This window comes from Filicampus tigris, chromosome 9 (genome assembly GCF_054856515.1).
Source record: "Filicampus tigris isolate MCC_2025a chromosome 9, RoL_Ftig_1.0, whole genome shotgun sequence".
NCBI lineage: Eukaryota > Metazoa > Chordata > Actinopteri > Syngnathiformes > Syngnathidae > Filicampus > Filicampus tigris.
In genome coordinates, this window is record NC_141225.1 from 7602759 (window position 1) to 7626637 (window position 23879).

Consider the following 23879-nt stretch of genomic DNA (forward strand, 5'->3'; position numbering starts at 1 on the left):
TATATATTTATATATATGTTTTTTTAAATAATTGTAATAATTAATTGTGTATAAAATAGTAAACAAAAATGCTCAGAATACTTGTTTTAATTTTCAAACATAGAATGCAATATGAACCAATTGTGTGTGCCTACAATTAGTATCTGATTTGATTTTTGGTATTTGTTGCGTTTCTTATTTTTATTTGGATTATTCTTTTGAATGTGAATGTGCTTTCCTATTTTATTTCTATTCTTCTTTTTTCAAACTTTATCACTATTACACTTCACTGTCATATTTTCAAGAATAAAAAGACAACAACTTATGCATAAAACATCATGTACACACACAACCCCCCATAAACCTTCCATTAATACCAAGAGAGGAAAAGAAAAATGTTTTTTTTTAAATGCCCCCCCCCCAAAAAAAAAAAAAAACAGAATAATATATAAACTAGCAACGATATTAGACAGCAACACAAATAAATGAATATCACATAACTAAACCTCGTATTTACTATTTTTGTTTCATTTCTGCTTTTGTTTTTATTTGGATATTTTACAATAATATTTTGAATATAATTTATTTTATTTTTGCAATATTTCATTCGTTTGTATGCATTATTTTTTTAATGCATTTAAATGTTGTTGCAATTTATTTCACTTTATTGTTTTTATTTTTATTTGTACTGTATTATGTGATTGTGCAAGTGTAGAAAGTTAGTTAAAAAAAAAAACGTGCAGCAAGCCGTCCTACAGGTGGAGCTCCGAGGCCACATTGCGCCCTCACAGCACTCAGCTAAGCCTGCTCTTTCTATGATTTCCCCCACCTCTATTGGGTTTACAGACCGTAAAAAATCCTTAGGACAACCTCTCTAGGCCTTTAAAAGCACCGAAAGCGACAAGGAGACGCATTTCAAGGCGAAACATTCAAGTGCAACGTTTGATGAGCCACTTTGTGCAGTAAGTGGAACTACAGACCCTTTTTTTGTTAGTTTGGACAATGAACTCGTGTTTTTTGTTGTATTGATTCAACGTTTTGCTTCTTTCTCTTCCTTTGCAACCTTAAATAATATTTATTACATGCAGCGTTTGAAATGTTGGTTGTTTATGTGCAGCTTTTTAAAGCTTTGCACTGGTGACTTTTCTCTAGAGACACATGGTGCTGCATGCCGCTGGTCAATGTGGGGACATATTATATCTAACGGTTCATTTGTATGGCTACAACCAAGTTGGTTCTTTCATGCAGTGCGCACTAATTGCAAAATTATTAAAAACACAGGATTCCCTCGCTCTCTAATGCGCTTTGGTTTTCATGGAGATATTATCAACTGCTATTGTACAGACGTATTCGGAAAGTTTCTTTGCAATGGGGAAAAGACCCAGGGAGAATTCAACACAAGAGTCTACGCACAAGAAGAAAAAGAAGGGTACATTTCACAGACAATACCAGAAGACCTACTTGGTGGCTAATTGCTTCGCTAAGGCTAAAAAAATCATTCAATATCGATGGAAAAAAAATACCCTGTGGATTTGGAAATGGCTGATGTTTGCCGATTGATTTTACCTTCATGTAATCTCACACACACTCGAACACACACTCGAACGAGACTGAACTGCTTCAAACCCGCCCAGAAATAATTAATTGTGCGCGTTCACAAAATAACTGTCGTTCAAAGACCAGAAATACACATTTAGTTCATGTTCACCCAAAATACGAACAAGTTCATGATAGGCTTGTCACGATACTAGAATTTCAACTTCGATACCGATACCCAGTTCAGTATCGATACTCAATACCATTTCGATACCACACGGAACAAATTAAAGCTCAGGCTTTTTTTTTTTTTTTTACTGTAAAACTTTAGCGCCAAAAACTTAAATTCATTAATCATATCATTAATACAATAGTTTTTGGAGGCATGGTGATTGACTGGTTAGCACGTCCGCCTCACAGTACAGAGTTCGTGGGTTCGATCCCGGCTCTGGCCTCCCTGTGTGGAGTTTGCATGTTCTCCCCATGCCTGTGTGGGTTTTCTCCAGGTGCTCCGGTTTCCTCCCACATTACAGACAAACATGCATGGTAAGTTGATTGGACACTCTAAATTGGCCCCATGTGTGATTGTGAGTGCAGATGTTTGTTTGTCTCTGTGTGCCCTGCGATTGGCTGGCAACCAATTCAGGGTGTCCCCCGCCTACTGCCCGAAGACAGCTGGGATAGGCTCCAGCACTGCCCGCGATCGTTGTGAGGATAAGCGGTATAGATAATGGATGGACAATAGTTTTTTTCAGAGGTAGTGCAAAAAAATAGTACAACTTCAGTATTTAACTTCGACAACCCTCTGTACAGTCAATGCCTGGAACCAATGACACCTTTTAAGTTGTCTGAGCCTGGGGTAGTGCAAAACAAAGGAAGAACTAGTGCAAAGAACAAAACACACAAAAAACAATTATCAATCTGTAAGTTGTCTGAACTAGTGCAAAGAAATAACCATACAGTGCAACACCAATGGCACATCATTTTCAAGTTGTTTGAGGTAGTGAAAAAGAATAACACCCACCACTTACAGTAACATAAATTGACAACAAAATCTGTAAGTTGTCTGAGTATCTAGATTCACATGTTTATCTATTAAGGCAAACCAACAAGTCACAGATAATAATAATCGGAATAATAAAAGAATAAAATAAAATAAATTAAGATACTGTCAGTTATTGGCTATCAAGAACAGTAGCAGGTAGGGTTGGGCATCGTTTGAATTTGGACGATTCCGGTTCCGATTCTTAACAAAAAAAGAATAGAAGGATTTATTTTTGGACAAATCACATGAACTTCTCTGTTCTTCAATTTCATGAACCTTTTACTATTTTTGAACTTTACCACGGATTACTCAAAGGGCTGTTTTTAACGAGTATTTATTTTAATTCCTTTTTTTTGCATTATTATCTAGTAGCATTTTTTCACAAGAGCTTTATGTTTGAGAAGTTCAAGACAATAAAATAATACAGCTGTTACTGAAAACATGCTACTGAACACTTGGCCGATTCTGACTTTGGGTCCTGAGACGCAACGCGTCATTCTATGGCTCGGCATCGGACGAATGAGCCAGCCGGGCCGGCAGGATCAGCCGGCCCGAGCACGATCAGCGACCCCGCGATGGGCGACCGCTGCCACAGCGGCGGCTGCTGGGGAGATCCGTGGGAAGGGCCGGGCGCACGCTCAGAGAAGCCGACGCCGCGGCCCGCGCCTCTACGAAGTGAGCGGAGGGGCTGACCGAAAAGACCACGGCAGCTCGAGTCGAGGGGAGCTTCCGTGCTATTGCGACACAGCTTCGGCTGCAGGAGCCCGGGGCGCACACTTTTTTTAAAATCGGTCGTACTTTGTTTGTAGCTCATGCGCGCGGCTAACTAGGGAGTCGACGAGCAGTCTGCACTTGACAGAGCAGGGAGGGAGGGGCGCACGGGGCAGGCTTCGGGAGTGTGTGCGGGGGCAGCAGACCATTAGGAGCACACGTTGGCAAAGCGCTGTTGGTATCGAAGTCAGTGGTTTGGTATCGGCAATATCGATGCCATAGCAAGCTAGTATTGTATCCGTTCAAAATGTTTAGTATCGAGTAAGTACCGAAATATCGATATTTTTGACAAGCCTAGTTCATGAACCACCCCAGGTCTAATTTTACAACAAGTTCCATGGCCCCGTCGTGCGCCGTGGCCGGTCAGTAAGCATCGGACTAATCCAAGACCCGTTCTATTCTTCTCAGTTTAAACAAGCCATAGTTGCCGCGATTCCAGCCTATGCTGTGGTTTAAGTGTAATAACATACTGAAAAAACACATTATATTATGTTAATGTAAACTTCTGTCTAACCACACCCTTGTACTTAGTTCATGTTACCATTAAACCAGCAGCCTTCAAGTCTGAGTCCCCCAGGCAAAAGAAATGTGAGGGGACGCTAACTTGCCTTGAAGGCGGGATCTTGTCAACCCAACCCAAGTGATGTACCTTTGTTGATGATCAAACCCAAACCCAACATCTTAAACCATTAGTTGCGTTAAGAAATCAATGCATTTTTCTTTGTGTTGTGGGCGCAGCAAATTACCCAACAGACGGTTAAATAATTTAGTCCACTTTTAATCCAGTGTTTTGTTAAACTGACCCAACAGCGTTGACCCAACAGAGAGTAAATGAGATATCGTCCGATTAATCGGATGGGTCCTACTAATGAGTGTGAGATCGACTGTCGACCAGTCTAGAGTAAACCCTGCATCTTTCACCAAAAATGAACTGGGATAGGATCCAGCCCACCTGCAACCCCAATAAGGACATGGTTGTTTGTCTACTGTGCCTTGCGATTGGCGGGCGACCGGTCCTGCGTGTACCCAACTAAAAGTGATCTGGAATTGGCTCCGCATCATGTTGTTCTTTCTTTGGACTGTAAACTAGTAAAGACTGAATCATCTGCTGTTGTCTTTGGAGGTCACCTGAGTCAGTGCTCCAAATCCTAATCCCACTTTCAGGATTGAGCCTGAGGGGAGTGAGAACAGTTGATGTTGGTGCTCCATTTTGACACAAACTGGATTTGATAAACGTTGTGGAATGTACGGTGAAGTCATGACGGAAGCGGCCCACCACGTGATCTTAACCACTGCCCTGTCTGCTCTCCTGCTGCTGGCCGTGGTGGCTTTGCTTTGCTTCTTCATGTGCAGGCTGGCTGGATCGCTGCCTCTGGGTGGACCGGGTACCTTCTGAGTGGGCAGGTCGGTGCAGCACTTTAGTTTGTTGTGACATGCTGAGTTGCAGTTGTCGGAAAGAACGTAGAGCAGCTTCCTGTGTTTGTAAAACACTATATAGTGTTGACAACATAACACAATTCTGACTCTGATACTCCACCTGATTAAAGTACCTTCATTCGATACTGAAATTATAACAGGGCAAAAACCTAAAACATCAGAACGCGTTTTAGTTGTCAGATCAAGGAACTTCAAATTCTTGGCATTTTTAATCATTCAAAACAATAATGGGAATTGGATGATATTAAATGAAATCATGATGTGGATATCATTAATTATTTTCATGATGTTATACAGTAGCCAAGGCTTTATGCTGTTTGGACACAAAATTAGCACATTCTTAATATTAGCCTTGTGTTATTTTAAGTAACTCTGTCTAGTCTCATATGAGAAATGATGTCACAAGGGAGTTACTTGAAAGAAATAATTATCCTTATTTAATACTGTAGCTATCCAAGTAATCAGAAAAGACCAGACGAGGACGACTGAAATTCCATCCATCCATTATCTGTACCGCTTATCCTCACAAGGGTCGTGCTGGAGCCTATCCCAGCAGTCTTTGGGCAGTAGGCGGGGGACACCCTGAATTGGTTGCCAGCCAATCGCAGGGCACACAAAGACAAACATCCGCACTCACAATCGCACCTAGGGGCAATTTAGACAGTCCAATCAACTTACCATGCATGTTTTTGGAATGTGGGAGGAAACCGGAGTACCCGGAGAAAACCCACGCAGGCACGGGGAGAACATGCAAACTCCACACAGGGAGGCCGGAGCCGGGATCGAACCCACGACCTCTGAACTGTGAGGCGGATGTGCTAACCAGTCGCCCACCGTGCCGCCACGACTGAAATTCTTACAGCTAATGTGAAGCTCAACGACGCCACTTGTATGCAATGACTATTATTTATTCAGTCTTTTGCTGTGTCCAAATCCATAGGCTGCGTCACCCTTCGCAGCTGGGTTCTTCGAAGGCTCCTCCTCATGTGGCCTCCGCGGACCACATAAACCATGGCGAATTTGGACAGGCCTAGCATAGAAGTAGAGCGGCATAATGTTGGCTACGAAGGTTTGCTCCAAATTAGCCTATGCTCAGGGTCTCCATGGAAACTAAGGTCAGATTTTATGGTTTTGGACAGCACCGTGCATTCGAGGCACACAGGAAGTTATGTCATGCCCTTCAAATTCAACCTTTGGAGGATGCAGCCTATGAATTTGGACACATCTTTTATTTGTGTAGGCATTGAATGGGCTACTACAGTAATTGTTTTATGATGAGCAATGGACAGTGTTTAGTCAGTGTTTTAGGTGTCCGTTTTAAATAAACTTCCAACAGGAGTAGCAGCGTATTGTGGATTCGACTTTTCTTCCATAGCTGCATCATGTGTTGTTCTGTTGAGCCGGACACTGAAAAATGTATGCTTCAGTCTTCCGCAGTGCGCTAATCCATCCTTTGTTGTTCCTACATGCAATGCTGAACATAAATTACAGGAATGGGTAATAAATAGCTTGAAGTGAGCACACTTGACTTCTTTTTGGAGAACTGAGCACAATCTGCCTAACTGCGCAGATGTATTGTTTTGTGAATTGGAGCTCATACCAGCTGAGCCCCTGCGGAAAAGCGAGTTACACCTTTGACTGGTTGCCAACAAATCACAAGGCACATCCAAAAAAAACAACCTTGTCTTCATTAGTGTCGCAAGTGAGCTGGAGCCTATCCTAGCTGACTTTTGGCGAGAGAAGCGAGTTACATTGGTTGCCAGCCAATCGCAGGGCGGATACAAACAGTCACAGTATCCACGGAAGACCCGAGCAACAAGGCCAGAACCGACATACTAAACCATAAACTCAGACCTGTGAGGCAGATGTGCTATCATGTAGCATAAAATGCTATCAGGCCATGCAAAAAAAGAATCATACCCCAGTGTAAGATTTGTTTTGTATGTGTGCAGTCAATCATTGGGTGTTAATCGGCTTTGTTCTGGCCCTTAAACCTCTTGGCGTTATGGAGCTCAATCCCATTAAAACAACCTTGAAAGCTCTAAAGGCCAATGAAGAAAGAGGGAGGGTGTGGATAATCGTATCTGAAAGCCTGACTGAACAGACCCTTTGTAAAAAGCTCCCGTTGTGACCACTTTCCTGCACAGCGAGGTGACTGGAAAGGCTCCTTTGGGGATGAAAAAAGTCTCACATGGGCCCCTAGAGACGTTACATCCTGCCGGTAGGATATCGCAAAAGCAGATGTTCACAACACTTGGCAGCAGAAGGGCATAGGAAGCCCCTTATTATATTCATTACCTCCTTTTGACCGGCTGGTGCCGATTTATCGCTCTCCAAGTGGCTTTTTGAATTGATAGAATTCTTCTCCATGTGAACCTGCCCAGGAAACGTTTTAATGTAGTAACATTCTTAACACTCACACAAGTATAAAGAGATGTAGACTACTACATAATAAAACTAAAAAAAAAGAAAAGTAAAACAACTACACGGCGAGGCAACAGGAATTAGATTGGACAGTGACACCGTCTAGTAGAGGATGTTCAACTGTTTTACATTGTATAGTTCCGATTTTTTGCAAGTGGCTCAATTGGGATACGTCTTATGGAAGCATAAATAGAAAAGCAAGCATGGAACTGGATATCTTCAGAATCGTCCCACATCCAAATGTGAATTAAAATCTGGTACAAATTGAATATCTGCTATTGCAAATGTAAAACAAAACATGCAGATCACAACTAGTGCAACTACTAAGTAGCTAGCTGAACTACATATGACGGTCTCGACATACGATATTTTGAGGTTCCAAATGGTGGGCACTGAACTAGTTTGCCAGGCGGTGTAATAATAATACATAGTGTAAGGCAATGCAAGACAGTTTTATTTATATAGCACATACATGAGGCAACTCTATGTGATCCACACAACCAAAAGCACAACACCTGAAAACATTTACAAACAGCTGAAGACATTCAAACCCAAAGAGAACAAAGTAGCTTACTCAGAATTATTAAAAGAACGTACATTGACAACAATTGAACACATTTACAAACAAAATATTTAAAAGCATTTAAAAACAAAGAAATAAAAAGTGGCTTTATAAAACTACTGACAGTGAAATTGATTTTAATGCTAAAAAGATGTTCATCAGAGGTATGGAAGAGAAAAAAAAGCATAGTTTTTAAACCTGGATTTAAAAGCATTTTCACTTGGGGCTGACTTCCCTTCTGTTGGTTGATTATTCCTCTTGCGTGCAGAATAACAACCAAATGCCGCTTCACCATGTTTGCTTTGAAACCTGGGTTCCACTAATTGATCCGAGTCCGCAGACCGCATAGCCAGACTGAGTTTATATTCATTCAGCATTTATTTTATTGTATTCAGGGCCCAAACCATACAGTGATTTATAGACTAACAGAATTTAAAAATGTATTCTACAGCTGACTGGGAGCCAATTTAAAGCCTTTAGGACTAGAGTAATGTTGGAATACAAGGAGTGTAATGCATGGTCTTTCTTGGAGTGTAAGTGTTTTTCAAACAAATACTGTAATTATGACTTAACTACTTCATTAGACTACAACATGTTCCAACGGAAATCAATCAGTCATAAAGCGAGGACCCAACGTACTATTTTAATTTTGATTTTTTTTTCTTTTTTTAATGAATCACTTTGTGATTAAGTACAAAACAAACAGCAATATAAAAAAGGAAGACATTAAAGACAGCTGACTGGGAGCCAGTTTGAAGCCTTTAGGACTAGAGTAATGTTGGAATACAAGGAGTGTAATGTAGTCTTTATTGGAGTGTAAGTGTTTTTCAAAACAAATACTGTAATTATGACTTAACTACTTCATTAGACTACAACATGTTCCAACGGAAATCAATCAGTCATAAAGCGAGGACCCAACGTACTATTTTAATTTAGATTTTTTTCTTTTTTTTTTTAATGAATCACTTTGTGATTAAATACAAAAGAAACAGCTATATAAAAAAAGAAGACAGTAAAGAGAGTGCAGGCCTTTTTGTATTCCAAGACTTATTCCAAGTGAGTAAGACTGTTTCAGAGTAATTTTGATGAATTTTAATTTAAATTTTTGATATGTAATTTGCCTAAAGTGACAGAAACAAGAACAAAAATTCCAATAAACATCTTATTTGACCTGCAGCATAACAGGACATAACATTACACATTACTCTTAATGTGACTTTTCAAGTTCTGCCCTCCTTGTTTGCAGATAAGCGTACTCACCATCATCGTCAGAGAGAGCAAGAAAGACGAATATGTCACGTCGATGCAACAAGATGGAGGGGATGGTGCAGCTTGTCGTCATCTGTTGCACTTTGTGGGCTGTGCCTTGTTTGGGCCAGGCAACTTTTCCTGGTAAGTTGGGAAATAATTTGCTGTCAATCGCATGATCACTCTCTCAGCTAATAGACATTCGTCCAATTGGATCAGTGATTGCCAACCACTGTGGCGTGGGAAATTCATTTAATTGGTCTGAAAATTATTTACTAAATACAAATAATCTCTCTGTGCATCTGTCTATGCCAGTGACATAGTGACAGGCTGAACAGTTAAGTGTTCTTCAGTTAGATGGCAAAAGGTTCAGTTAATCTGCGTATACACCTGTTGCCATTCATTACTGCCCCCATCGACAGCGGTGTGTGCCAGTGCAAAAATGGCTTTAGTTACCGTGACCACTAGGCATGGAGTGCCAACTGCGAAGAGTAGGGCTGTTCGATTTTCCCAATTATTTTCTCTCAAACCCGATTTTACGATTACGATTAGTATTTCTTTGTAAAATAATGAAAAATGAAGTATTTTGAATGTCTTTTATTGAAAGTGAATTTTTCTTTCTTTGAACTCAAAATACCAGTCAATTTAACTTAATACACACAGAACAATCCATTGGGATTATCAGCACTTCACTTACATAATAGATTTCAGATCGGTTCTTAATTAAACCAATAATGAAAAAAGAAAGTGCATATACCATCTGAAACTAAATCATCAACATGAGAGAAGGTAGACAAGTCAAGTCTGTAAACCAAACAGTCTGTCAGTAAGTCATTTTGCCAACCAGCTAGTGACCAGCATTTCACCTTTCTCCCTGGTCTTACTTAAACATAAATCAATGATTAGTGCAAAATTGTCATTCAATAGTACAATGCACTCTCAATGCACAGGTTGGACGAGAGGTCCGTTGTAGCAGTAATGGAAATTGAAAGGATTTCCCTTTCATTCTTTAACTTATTCCTCCATTTTCTGTCCTTGACTGACTTCACTGTTAGCTCTTTAACCTTCTGATGTATGTACTCCGAACGCATTAGAGCAAGAGAAGGATCCCAATTTCTGGAGATCCTGGGCCCAACGGACCCTGACCAATGCGCTAATGCTGCAGAAACTCAACCAGAACACAGCCAAGAACCTCATCATGTTCCTTGGAGACGGTGAGTTACGACGCCCCACTTTCACAATCATGATCCCATGTCACATGAACAATTACATTCAGCACTTCAATTTTTCGACACCTTCACACGAGGCTCAATAGTAGCTTGAGTGACTAGCACACTAGATAACTACACTCACTAGATAACACAATAGCACAAACTGACATAACAGCACACCCGGGCAAACAAATATGCACACTAGCACTTTACAGAAATAGTGTTATTCATAAAAGTCACATTTTGGCATTCACAAACGAAATAAAATGTTGGCAAAGTAGACTACACCAGCTATTAGTACTGTAGCTGCTTTTGCAAGATAATCAAAACATGCGTTTCCTATGTTTCACTATGACTTTCAAGGCCTGCTACCAAAACAGGAAATCTCAAACGCTGATGAAAAAAATTCCATCAGCGAATACCAATAAACCTAACAACAACACCAATATTCCATGACACTTTGGCCTGAGCACAAAAACATCGAACAGGTTTTGCAGCTTATAATGAATTTGTAAATGCCAGACCGCAAGAGGTTCACTGTACTAATAAAGTAAGAAACGTTTCACTTAAAAATCTGCAGTAAAGTGGGGGAGCGATTTACAGTAGCTTGGGTTCACTGTGTAATAGGGCTGAACAATTAATCAAGTTCAAATTGACATCACAATGTAGTGGAGTTTATTTTATTGTTGTAATCTGACATTACTCATCTATGTTTAAGATACACAGTTGTTTAGTACAATTTTATGAAGTTGTCATAGTGGACGCCTAAAAGACTGCAAGTCAAAGTGTTTAGTAAGTTTTTTGCCATGTAGTGGTGAACTAATAGAATGCAACGTCAAAAATTCATGCATGCACTTTGAAGCACACGCGCTATGGTCTCTCAGAGATACCGCACTTTGCAAGCCTACCACCAATTTCTTCAGCAGAGGCGCAAGAAAAATGTCATCACAAACTACTTCTTGTATTCCCTCAAGTGACGAAATAAATGCAGTGCATTTGTTGCACATGCTGTAGTCATTGACCCTGCAAACTTGTGACCGGATGATTGTCTCCTTCGGGTATGCGTGGCAGAAAGATTGCGGCGAGACATGTCAGCGTCCTGTAGGGTGACCCATGTAATATTATTAACAATTACTAGAACTTCAATTATATATATTTTTAAATGTACTTTGATGTGACAGAACATATTTTTTTGCATAAGGAAATTAGTACTCAGTTTTTGAACGAACTTTGAAAAATCTAACCATTTTACACACTAATTGAAGTCTTATTCATTATCGGTTCATTTGCCTTGATTTTTACGTAAACCTAACCTAGAAGATAAAAATCTGTATATATAATAAACCTTTTTTTTTTTAATTGAATACCGAATAATTTGTTGCTTGTGTTTGTGGAAAAAATACATGGGAAGAGGAGCTTGAAAAAAATAATTATAATCGCAATAGTGAGGGGGGGAAAAAATCACAGAGATTATTTTTCTAAATAGTTCAGCTCTAGATTGGTTAAGCAGTGTAACTCAGCTCAGACGTTGTCATCTGAGTGTGGTGAATGAACACTGGAAAACCAAACAACATCGCACACTCATCAGTAGAACAATAACTCGAGTCTTTCATCGGGGCCCCAGCACTGGGCTTTTTGGATGTGGGCCACATCATAACATTCCTGTCCAGCACGGCGCACACTTATTCACGTGGAACCAATGAGTAGCTGTCATAAGTTTTCCTATTTAAAAACGGCCAATGGGAAAAGTTATGTCACTTCGAAGAATGTGTAGAAAGAGCAAAGTGGTGCAACTGTGGTGATTTATCAATACGCTTGCTTCTGTAATAGTGGTGAATCAGAGTTGAAATAAGCCTGTTGTTTACATGCTGGAAGATCTTTAGTGTGTGACTCAGTTAATGAATCAATGGCACATGGTTAATTGACTGATGAATTGACTTATTGATTTTGAATTCCCCAAACAAGTGCATTCTTAACGGTTGACCTGTTTGTGGCGTTTAAAGGGATGGGCGTTCCCACGGTAACGGCCGCTCGGATATTGAAAGGTCAGCTGAGCGGACAGCCTGGAGAGGAGACCGTGCTGGAGATGGACAAGTTCCCTTTCGTGGCTTTGTCCAAGGTGATTGGTATTATTTTGTCCAAAACAGAAATGTGTATAAACTGGCTTCTCTGGTTAAGATGTGTTAGTTAGCTTCTAATAAATTCCATTTTTGTCTTAATAACGTAGGACAAAAATTAAAAAAAATATATATGTAAATAAAATAAAGAGGAAAATCCAACCTTTAACTTAAGTGCATTTATTCTGTGGGAAAAAAAATCCCACATTAAGAAATAATTATTTTATATCAAATCATGTGCCCTATCTTGGTTGACTGGCGCCCCTGCACTCGGCGTAAAAACAGGTGTAACTTCATTTTGGTGCCAGCGCACGTCTTATCTAGTGTGTTTGGGGACATGTTGCAGCTTTCTGGGCATTCTGGTGCATGGACTTACCTCGCGCTGACAATTTGGTAACAGAAAGTAGTCTACAGTTGACATAAAAACAGCTGTATGGTCATTTTCGTGTCAGGGCAAAAGTCTAGTTCCCCATCTTTGTGAATTTGTGTTACGCCTCACTGGGTGTTACTTTCGCACCCCCGACACATCTCATAATTTGGTGACAAAAAGTAGACAAAATTTGAGACTCGCTAAAAGGAGGTCTATTGTGCAACGCCGGTGGTGTTATTTGATTTTGGTGTAATTGATTTCGGCGCATAGGCAAACAAATTCGGTGCGCAGCAGACATGTGGTGGATGTCACAAAATTTCATTCATAAATATGAGACCAGCGTGTGACAATACCTCTGAATCATTGTAGAAATCAATCGTGTCACTTTTGGGGGACGAGGCGTGGTCACTCACGGACGCACGGTCGTGCAGGTGCAAGGCGGTCTCCAATTGCTCACGTCACATACACAGCTTGTAGTTCACCGCCAATGTCACGCGCAAACTCCAGCAAGTCTATTTCTGTTTCCACAACGTCAGGCACGTTGTACTCAGGCGTACAGCATTTCGACCGCCCTGATTTTAATGCAAATGAGGGATTCCAACACGACTGGTAAAATGCTTGTTCCATCCGGCAAATGCTCCATTAAACCCAATTCCACCAGTACAAAGTCTCGCAAAATATGTGCTAGATTTGTGGCCAGAATGAAAATAGGGTCCCTGATGTTAATACTTTGTGCACCCCCTTTTGTCAACAAAACAGCGCCTAATCTTCTCCAGTAATGTTTCACAAGATGGGAGAATACAGAAAGAGGGCTCTTCAACACAGTCTCTCAATATGATCCAATGACCTGAGTCCTCTACTCTGCACTCCTCTTGAGATCACTCCACAGGTTTTCAATGGAGTTGTGGTCTGGGGACAGAAATTGCCATCTTGATTCTGTGTCTGGTGAACCATTTCTAGTATGCTTCTGCAATAAAAATTGAATTTATTTTAAGGCTTTTAACACATCTTAACCAGGGGTGCCAATAATTATGTTATGTTTAAAGTTTAAATTGAGAAAAAAATAAATCAATTATACAATAACTGATCAAACATGAGAAGTGTGTTTTTCAACCTTTTATGTTCTTTTTTAATTTTTTGTTTATATGTTGTTTATACAATAAGCAGTAATTTGGCAAAGATTGAAGAATTCCTCAAAAAAGCTTCTAAGCTACACCCAGTTGAAGTTCATTGTCATAGTACCGTAAACATAAAACAGAGAATTACACATTCTATATTTAAAACAACCACACAGGCTTGGATTACAGGACAACACAACAACAGGCAATGATTGCCTTTGTAAGATGTATAGTTGAGGTTTTAGAAGTATCAGGCATTTGAACACAAATGGTGGAGCAACACATGTAGGCAGATAATATAACAATACTCACAGGGACATAGTCTTTATCATCTACAAAAAATGAATAATATTGCAGTATTTTCATGAGACAGTAGTCGTAGTAGTAGTAGGTTGCAGTAGTTTAAGTTCTTTTCAACCACACAACTTTTTTTTTAAACGTTCATCTTAATTGAACCTGCTCAGTCTTTTTCCCAATTTTAATATTTTTAACTGTAGTCCTATTAAAAAATATATATACTGTAGTCCTATTTGAACCAAATGTGCCTATTCTGGTATTTTGCATTCGTCTTTTTTTAAATTGCACCCCTTTTTGGAGCTTTTCTGCATGGTTTGGCATGCATTAACATAACATGTCCCACATGATGCTAGTTGTCCAAAAAAAAAATGTTCTTTCGGTGTGGCTTTGCGACTGGGTGTGTGTGAGGCAGGCAAGTGGTGAGGAGAGAATATTTGGCAGGGAATTATAATGCATTCGATACGATTAACCTCTTTGTGAGAGACAAAAATCCACCAAAATGACTTCTCCTAACTGTGATGTGATCTGCGCAGACATACAACACGGACGCGCAGGTGGCTGACAGCGCCGGCACGGCCACAGCCTTCCTGTGTGGCGTCAAGGCCAACGCGGGTACGGTGGGCGTGAACGCGAATGCTGTCCGCTCCCAGTGCAACACCACGCAGGGGAATGAGGTCACCTCCATCCTCAAGTGGGCCAAAGACGCAGGTAGGCTGTTGACATCTAGCGGTGCAATTCACATTCGAGGGGGTTGACTGTGTCACTTGTTAGTAAAACAATGGGGACAAAGGGTTTGTATTGCTAACTGCACTAAGGCCCTGTCTACACGTAGCCGGGGTTTTTGAAAACGCCCGATATTAGCCTGCGGTTAGCCCTATCACCCACACGTCCCCGGAGTTTTTTCAGTGAAAACGCAAAACTCCGAACGCAGTGGAGATTTGCGGATATCTCCTAATATCTCCGTTCCACATTTTGCTGTGGACAGTCGGACACAGAGATTTACGTCGTCATTGTGCGACAACAATGCTTTGACGTCATTGTGTGACTTGTGTTTTCATGCGAGTCAACATGGATTCTCGCGGCGCTGCGTTGGTTGTAGCCATTCTGGATGCGCTTTTTGCTTACTTATTTGTCCGCAACCAACCACTGCTTCTCGTTGAAAGGTTTAAAAGCAATTCTGACCTCTTGTCGGTTCTCCCGAACGAGTTTAGCGCCGTGTTTTTGCTTTCGTAGAAGTGACGTCAAAGGACGGAAGTTACTTCTGAATGGACAGTATTTGGCTAACTACTGCCACCCAGAGGCTTGGCATGGGTTTGAAAACGCACTTCCGCGGTTTCGTGTGGATGCGTTTTTTTAATGTGTATTCCAACGCAGGCGGTGGGGTGATATACGGTTGTTAAAAAACCCCGGCCACGTGTGGACAAGGCCTAAGTGCATATCTCTAAGCCGCTTTCACACTATTGTATCTTCACGACAAGATAAGATAAGATGATCCTTTATTGATCCCTGGAGGCTGGTTCAGGCCAGGGTGTACCCCACCTCTCACCCAAAGTCAGCTGGGATAGACTCCAACTCATGCTGTATCAACATAGTATATCAAATACAGTCTATTGTGTTGTACAATACTTAAGGTAAGTACAGGTATATTTATATGGACTTGTGGTTAGAAAGAGTCTCTGTGCAGTCAGTGAATGGGGTGATAGATCACTGTCAACAGTCTCTCAAAATATCCACACTCCCGTTTATTGTGGGCTGTTTCGACTCTTTGTGGCAATCCACTTCTTTCTTGACAATCGTGCCATGGTTTTATGGCTCAATAAGAAATCTTATAGTACAGTATATTGGATGTGAAGCCTCAAAACACAATACAGGTTGTGTTTTTTTTAGTGTTGTCAAGCGATTAAAATTGTTTTAACTAAATAATCGCCAAATTTTCCATAATTGATCGTGATTAATTCCATTTTTCAACTACAATTTTTACGAAGCTCGTAACAAATATTTACTTCGGTAAAATCTTGGAATTAATGTGGGAAAAAATATTTCAAATCAAAGACTATTCTAATAGCTTTCTTTTATCTTTGAATACAATTCTTTTCCTGTACAATATTGCAAAGAAAATTGCACAAATTATTCTGGATTTCAATTACACCACAATCAATGAGCCGTCCAGCAACTTTTTAAAGTAAAACTATGTAAAAGTCCCATCTTTTTCTGTCTTTGCGCCAGTGTCTCCTCTATGTTTGGCTACAAAGTGAGCAGAGGTCTGCTGTCACAGGAAGTAACTAAAACTGAGTTGATTGAGTTAGTTTTAACGCTTTAGAAAATTTAAATGAATCTCGAGAGTTAACGCTTTATCTTTGACAGGCCTAGTTTTTCCCCTTGCAACGCATCGGTAGGTGTGTCACTTAACTGCTTGGTGTTCTGTAATATGTCGCCAACCATCATTTTTTTTGTTATGATCCTCTTCAGTCGCATTCACCATCAATTGGTGTGCGGCAGGCCTTTTGAACAAGATTTTTGGACAAATCTTGCTTTGATACTATGCTTCAGATTGTGAACAGCGTAAAGATTGAGATCATTAGCTCTTTTATCTTAGACAGTTTTTAGGTTGTCGTTTACTTGACATTTTTTTGGCATCAGTCTTTTGCCTTCTTCAGAGTGTCACATGATGGTGTGTGACTCGTCTTTATCAGCTGATGTTAAATGAAGGTCTGCCCCACCTGTCATGTGTTACGCCGGCCTCTGTCCTGGAGCAGCATCCTGGAGGGGGCCAACCGACAGCACAGGGTGTGACCCACCTCTCAAATTTGACAATCAATCAATCAATCACATTTTATTTATATAGCACTTTTCATACATAAAAATGCAACTCAAAGTGCTTTAAAACATTCAAGACATCAAGACAAGTGGGTCACGCCTTGTCAGGTTCAGTATGTGACACGTCAGGTAAATGGCAACCTCAAAACCTGTCTGAGATAAAAGAACCAATGATTTCAATTATAGATAAGAGACTGAATTACCTTTATTCAAGCGTAAGGATTGTTTGCACCATGCATCACATATTTCAGATATAGCTAGATGTTACACAATGAACATTTTTCAAAAAAATAAAAATCCTCAATTTTTCTGGCATTTGGCAATTAGAAATAATGTAGGTGATCTAATTGACCTAGAAGAGGAAAAGTTCTTCATGACATTTCATCTCAGACAGTAAGGAAAAAACCTTCTTATAGCGTATAGATCTTTTTATCTAGTCAGTGTATGTAAACGTCTTGTTTCAACCAGAGCTGGGCACTTGACCCTTTTTTGCCAGTCCGGCCGCGACCCTCCACCCTTGACCTGGGTACCCTTCCGGCCGCGACCCTCCGACCATATTCATACCCATTGTAGGCCCCCGCCCCGTTATACCCCGTGACCGTCAGTAGATGCCTCTCCCATCTTCAGTTGTGTGAATACTCAGAGGCACTATTTGTGCAAGTATGCTATGTAGACTCTTCAGTAAAGTATCATTCTTAACATACCACATAATATGCTGTGGCCTACATGTAAAGTATGTGGAATTGTTGGTTGCTGTACTTTTTTTGCACAAGCATGCTATGTAGACTCTTCAGTAAGATTTAATTCTTAACATACCACATAATAAGCTGTGAGCTACATAAATGTACATGGAATGGTTGGTTGGTTGCTGCAATTATTTTCAAACTGGTATTGCGCAGGAGAACATACTGCACTCAGAACACATATACTGCGCCACATACTGCATTCCTCACGTGTCCCCTGCAGGCAAGTCGGTGGGCATCGTGACGACGACTCGCATCAACCATGCGACACCCAGCGCCGCCTACGCACACAGCGTAGACCGTGAATGGTACTCGGACAACGAGATGCCAGCTGAGGCGCTGCAGGCTGGCTGCAAAGACATCGCCAGGCAACTGTTTGAAAATATCCCAAACATTGACGTGAGTTTCACAAAAAGAACTCCAGACTGAAAATGCGAACCACAATTATTGATGGATTGAGGCCACACTGTACTCACGCCTGTTATAGTATATGAATTAAATTCCTACCTTTCAACCTTAATACCACCAAAGGCGCATATTGAGGTGGAGAAAAAACAAGTGACTAATTATCTGTACTCTTGGTTATAGTGTGACCGGTTACACAACTTAAATTGTTTAAGTTCAAAGTGCAAAGCGATGAAGTGTCTTTTCAATGTTGTGGCTGTTCAGGTTATGATGGGCGGAGGAAGGAAGTACATGTTCCCTAAAAACACGTTGGATGTGGAGTACCCCACTGTCGAGAGGCACAATGGCACGCGCAACGATGGTCGGAACCTGGTGCAGGAGTGGATCGACAAAACCAAGAACAATGTAAGAAAAGAAAAAATTCCAAATTAAGGTTTTAACTCCGAGTGAGGCTTTTAAAGTAGGGTTAGAAGAAGCCATGTTTGGGGTTTCAAATTAGAATTTCAAGTCTGGGATAGGGTTTCAAAATAAGATTTGTGTTTCAAGTTGGCCATGGTTAGGGTTTCAAAGTAAAGTTTCGAGGGAGGGTCGGGGTTCTAATTAGGGTTTCAAATCTGGGTTAGGTTTTAAATGAGGATTTCAAGTAAACCAGTGTTTTAATTTTGTGTTTCAAGCAAGGGTTTGGGTGGTTGCCTAATTAAGTTTTCTAGCCTGCGTTAAGGCTTCAAAGTAGGGCTGCAAGCCAGTTTTGGGGCTTCACATTAAGTTTTCAAGCTAGTTAGGATTTTTAAGTAGGGTGTCATGTCTGGCTAATTTCAAGCAAGTCTTAAGGTTTCAAGCTTGGGTTAGGGTTTTAAATGAGTGTTTTTATTCATCTCTCATATTGCTTATCCAGTATACAGTGTGTTGGTGCCTACTGCTCACACGCTTGTTCTCATTACGCAGAAAGGCTATTATGTGTGGAACAGGACCCAGCTCTTATCGCTCAACCCCAACAACGTTGATTACTTACTGGGTGAGTTTTTGGGATTTTTTTCCTGTAACATTCCCCGAGGCTTACCATTGCAGTTCAGTAAGTACATCCTGTGTGACCCCCTCTTAGGTCTCTTTGAACCGTCTGATCTTATGTATGACTTGGAGAGGAACGCTGAAAGTGATCCGTCACTCACAGAAATGGTGGATGTGGCCATCAAGATCTTGAAGAGGAACCCCAATGGATTCTTCTTGCTTGTAGAAGGTGTGTTTGTGCAACCTTTTACAATTGCACCATAGTTAGTTTTAATCGAGCCCCTCTGTGTAAATTCATGACACCTGGACTTAAGAGTAACCAAAGTCATTTTTGAAGTTAAAGTTGTGTTCCATAATTTGAGCTACTATTGACAAAAGTCAGCTGGGATACAGTCCAGCTCAACACAGACCCTAATAAGGACAAGCAATCAAAAATGGATGGCTGGATAGAAACATACAAGGAGTTTTCGCCTTTCTCCTTTCCTGACTGGAAAAAGTGTCAACGTAAGTGATGTGATGGCCTGTCCGTCAGGCGGACGTATCGACCACGGCCACCACGGGAGCTTGGCCAAGATGGCTCTGCACGACGCGGTGGAAATGGACAGGGCCATCGGCCGAGCGGGCCTGTTGGCGAGCATCCATGACACAATGACCGTCGTCACCGCCGACCATTCGCACGTGTTCAGCTTTGGAGGTTACACGTTCAGAGGAAACAACATTTTCGGTTGGCCATGAACTTGATATTCATACATGTTCCTATACTGTCTGCACGCGTTGAGGATATTATGATCCCAGTGCTGTGTCTCTTTCTCCAGGCTTGGCCCCAGAGGTGAGCGATGTTGACAAGAAGCCTTTCACCGCCATTACATACGGCAATGGCCCAGGTTACAAGCTGGTTGAAGGTGAAAGGGAGAACATCTCCAATGTTAACTTTGGTAGGTAATGACACCACGGTAGAATATACACTCCTCACAAAAAGTTGACAGGCAAACGTAATTTGACTTTAAGCTTTTGAATGCAATATTTTAGTACTTTTGGCCAGATATTTTGCCGCTCCAGAGTGTTTAGGTTCGGCCTACATTAATTAAAAAGTCAACCCAAACAATTGTTTTTCAAGAATATGTTCTATACAAGCCCACTAGGTGAAACAAGGCATTCTAACGACCAATCACGGCTGACCTGTTTTCTGAAGCTGAGCCATGATTAGTCCTTACCTGAGCCCTGAGCAGTTGTGATGTCATTTTCAGTCAACAAACATGACAAAATGGCCACCCCCAGAGATGGCTAATAAGGGGTGGATTTTGCTGTAAACGCAATATTAATCAGAATGCCGTGTTTCAACTAGTGGGCCTGCTGGGAACATATTCTTGAAAAAATATGTTTGGGTTGATTTCCCCTTTAATAAGTAATGTCAGCCATTTTGTGAAGCACATTTCACATCCTCTTCCTGCTAAAATAAAAAGTGTAGCGCAGCATGGTTTTGTTGTGTTTTGTGCTGGTCTTGCTGGTGTCACCAGCAGGACCAGCAGCAAAAGCAAAACAAAACAAAACAGTCAAAATTCAAACAGCCGGACCTTTGGTCACTGAGGAATCCACTCTGTGAACTGAGCCGCAGCAGCCCACTAGGGACATCAGCAGGGGCCCTGCTAAGAGCTGGTGATAGCTGGGGACCAGTTGGAGTCTTGCTGGTGTCACCAGCTACCAGCAAGGCTACAAGACCATGTTGGACTTGCTGAGTGGCTGTGGCTAAATTGGTAGATTCAAACACCCAAACCTTGGGTGTTTGAATCTTGTTTCGAATCTTTGCTGCTCTTGTTGTTCTTTTACTGCTGGTCTTGCTAGTGACAACAAAAACACAACAAAACCATGCTGTTACATGCTGGGTTTTTTTTTGTTTTTATTTTTTTAGCAGGGCTCGTATTGGGCTAATTGCTAACTTGCTAATTGCATGATGTGTTCTCCCCACGCAGGGGACATGCACTACCAGGCTCAGTCCGCCGTTCCGCTCAGCTCCGAGACCCACGGCGGCGAGGACGTGCCCGTGTTCGCCAAGGGCCCGTTGGCTCACCTGATGCACGGCGTGCATGAGCAGAACTACATTCCGCACGTCATGGCGTATGCGGCCTGCATCGGCAGCAACAAGGCTCACTGCACGCATGGCGGTTCCATCTTTGATGACGCCACACGCCCCGTCCTCTCCAGCATCATCGCCGCGCTGGCAGTCGCACGATTTCTGTTGTGATGGCAATACGCCATTTGGTATTTTATTGCTGTTGCTCTTTTGCTTTACAGCTTTTGATTTGATCTTTATGATAATCCTTGTAGAATTTTGGGGCACTTATGTCAAATATGGCATCATAACGCCACACATCGTGGAGGTTGCCATATAATCTGAGATTCCCTCTTCCTATGGAATAGCTGTGGCATACCCTATAGCAATGTTTCCCAACCTTTACTGAGCCAAGGCATATACTGTATTTTACATTACAAAAAAAAAAAACCCTCACACCAGAGAACAAAAATGTCATAAAAAGTATGCTAAAATAATGATCCACGCACAATTTACTGAAATCTTGTTCTGGACATAAAGCAATTAAGTCACATCAAAGGCGAAAGTGAATCCACTGTTTAATTCTACCTTATGACATTTAGCGCAAGAATATTTTACTGTTTTGTCTGTCACTAGATGTCGCTGGTATAGATAGATGAACAAAGTTAATATCTCACAAAACTGAGTATAAACCTCACATTTATGTATATATTTTATATACCTGTACGTTTTCATGGAACAGCACTGAAGAAATGACACTTTGCAGTAGTTAGGGCACGACTTGCATAACACTGTAAATGTACTGTCCCCTCAAAGTAACTCAACACACAGCCATTAATGTCTAAACCACTGGCAACCAAAATGAGCACAACCCTAAGTGGAAATGTCCAAAGTGTCAAAAGCATACTACGTTTTGTGAGATACTATATATTTGTTGTAAATAGTCTTCGGGACAATTGAGTGAAATGAGATAACCAATGTAACTAATGTGCTGTGGCACAGTGCTTGGGAATCACTGCATTGTCTGGAATTTGACTAGCCAATAGGTTTTGCAAAGATTGCCTTTGCTGTTTTTGTTTTTTAAACAATAACGTCTACCTCATATGTGTTGGGATGATGAAATGTGGTTTGTGCAAAATGTCATTTTAGTCAACCTACTTTGAAGTCTGAAAAGTGCATCACTAGCTTTGTTGTTTTAATTAGTTTTTTTCCCATTTTCAGCCATTTTGACATATAAAGCAGTAGGTAGTCAGGCACATATAGGCCAAAAATGTGAGATAAATACGTACAATCCTGTACATATCATTTCTTTTACTATTGTGTCAGTGAAAGCATCCAAACTCCCAGAATTATAATAGCACAATCCATCTGTTCATCTTCCATGAAACATGAAGTAGCCTACACACATACTGATTTTTAAAATCTCCACTGATTATTTTAAAATGAGAGGGACCCCACACAACAACAAATATAAAACGTTTTTTACTGCACTTATCGTCTGGTGTACTCCAGATGGCCAACATGGCACACCATAGACATAATGATACCTAAACCGACAATCCTGAGTCTCTTCCCCCAAATCAGATCTCCGGTGCAGTACCAAGACGACAAGTCCTAATTGTCTATCTTTCTGTAGCGCAGCCACACTCTGTATTGATGGGAATTGTGATCGTTAATATTAAACAGGTTTAACATTTACAGATGTCTGCCCAGTTTCTGAGAAATCGGGGAGGGAAAAAAAATCAATCCTAACTCACTTCACACCACAGGATAATTACTCAGGACATTCTTCTAGAGACATCTATAATATCTGCCTCGGGAGAAAAATGCTTATATTGTACCCGATTATCGGTATGTTTACCATGCTTGACTAGAAACAAGAAATGTATTTTCAGTTTGGTCATCTGTTTGGCCTCAGTGGAAGAGCAATGCTTCACTGAGTGATGATCTAATCCTAAATGGACATGGCAGCGTCCCTAAAACCTATACTGTAGTGGCTTTTGAACAGTGCTGAAATGATATTGCTAAATTATAGCGACATTATGATTCACTTTGCCCAGATGTTATTTGTAAAGGGCTCAAATGTCATATAAAATTTCTCCTTTGTTGTACTTTTCCATCTGTTCTATTGTTTCTCTGGAAAGAGACAGCGGGGTTTACCAACTGGTGTCCAATAAAAATCATGTGAGTCTGCATGTTCTCACTTCTCCTTTTTTACACAAAATTTCATCAAGACTTTGTGACATTGCCATTTTTTATATGATCATTGTACACAATAATGGTTGAGTAATGGTAGCCAAGCAATGAAGAAAATAATAGTTCAACCATAGGGAAAGATCCACTCCGGTGGTTAGGAAATGTATGAAGTTTGTGCAAGACTAAAAGAAAAAGTGTAAAATACATACACTTATATATCATTGTTCTCCAACACCTACGTATTATTTATTGTATAGGGGATGTACCATATACACTGTATACAAAAGGTGTAATGTCATGTCATCTTCCAAACCGCTTATCCTATAGAAGGTCGCGGGGAGTTGCTGGAGCCTATCCCAGCCGTCAATGGGCGAAGGCAGACTACACCCCGAACTGGTCGCCAGCCAGTCGCAGGGCACACATAGACACTGTCACTGAGCGGGAATCGATCCCACGCTGCCCGCACACAACTCAGGCGTGTGTACCACTACACTATCAGGGATCCTAGAGGGTGTAATAAAAAATGATTTGAAATGGACAATCTC

The 23879-nt window shown here is 40.9% G+C and overlaps 1 protein-coding gene across 4 annotated transcripts; it reads left to right on the top strand.

Annotated features, from left to right (window-relative positions):
* Positions 1–785: 785 nt before the first annotated feature.
* On the top strand, positions 786–23331 carry alpl (alkaline phosphatase, biomineralization associated). 4 transcript variants are annotated; one of them, XM_086039836.1, is made up of 12 exons: positions 786–941; positions 9001–9146; positions 10097–10216; positions 12217–12332; positions 14649–14823; positions 17899–18074; positions 18345–18485; positions 19026–19095; positions 19183–19317; positions 19621–19812; positions 19904–20023; positions 21059–23331. In XM_086039836.1, exons 2-12 carry the CDS (start codon positions 9047–9049, stop codon positions 21328–21330), a joined length of 1617 nt encoding a protein of 538 aa, XP_085895962.1. In that variant the 5' UTR covers positions 786–941; positions 9001–9046; the 3' UTR covers positions 21331–23331. The 4 variants fall into 4 exon arrangements, with proteins under 4 accessions (XP_085895962.1, XP_085895961.1, XP_085895963.1 ...); XM_086039835.1 differs by lacking the exon at positions 786–941 and adding an exon at positions 4502–4735; XM_086039837.1 differs by lacking the exon at positions 786–941 and adding an exon at positions 8495–8570.
* Positions 23332–23879: the final 548 nt, after the last annotated feature.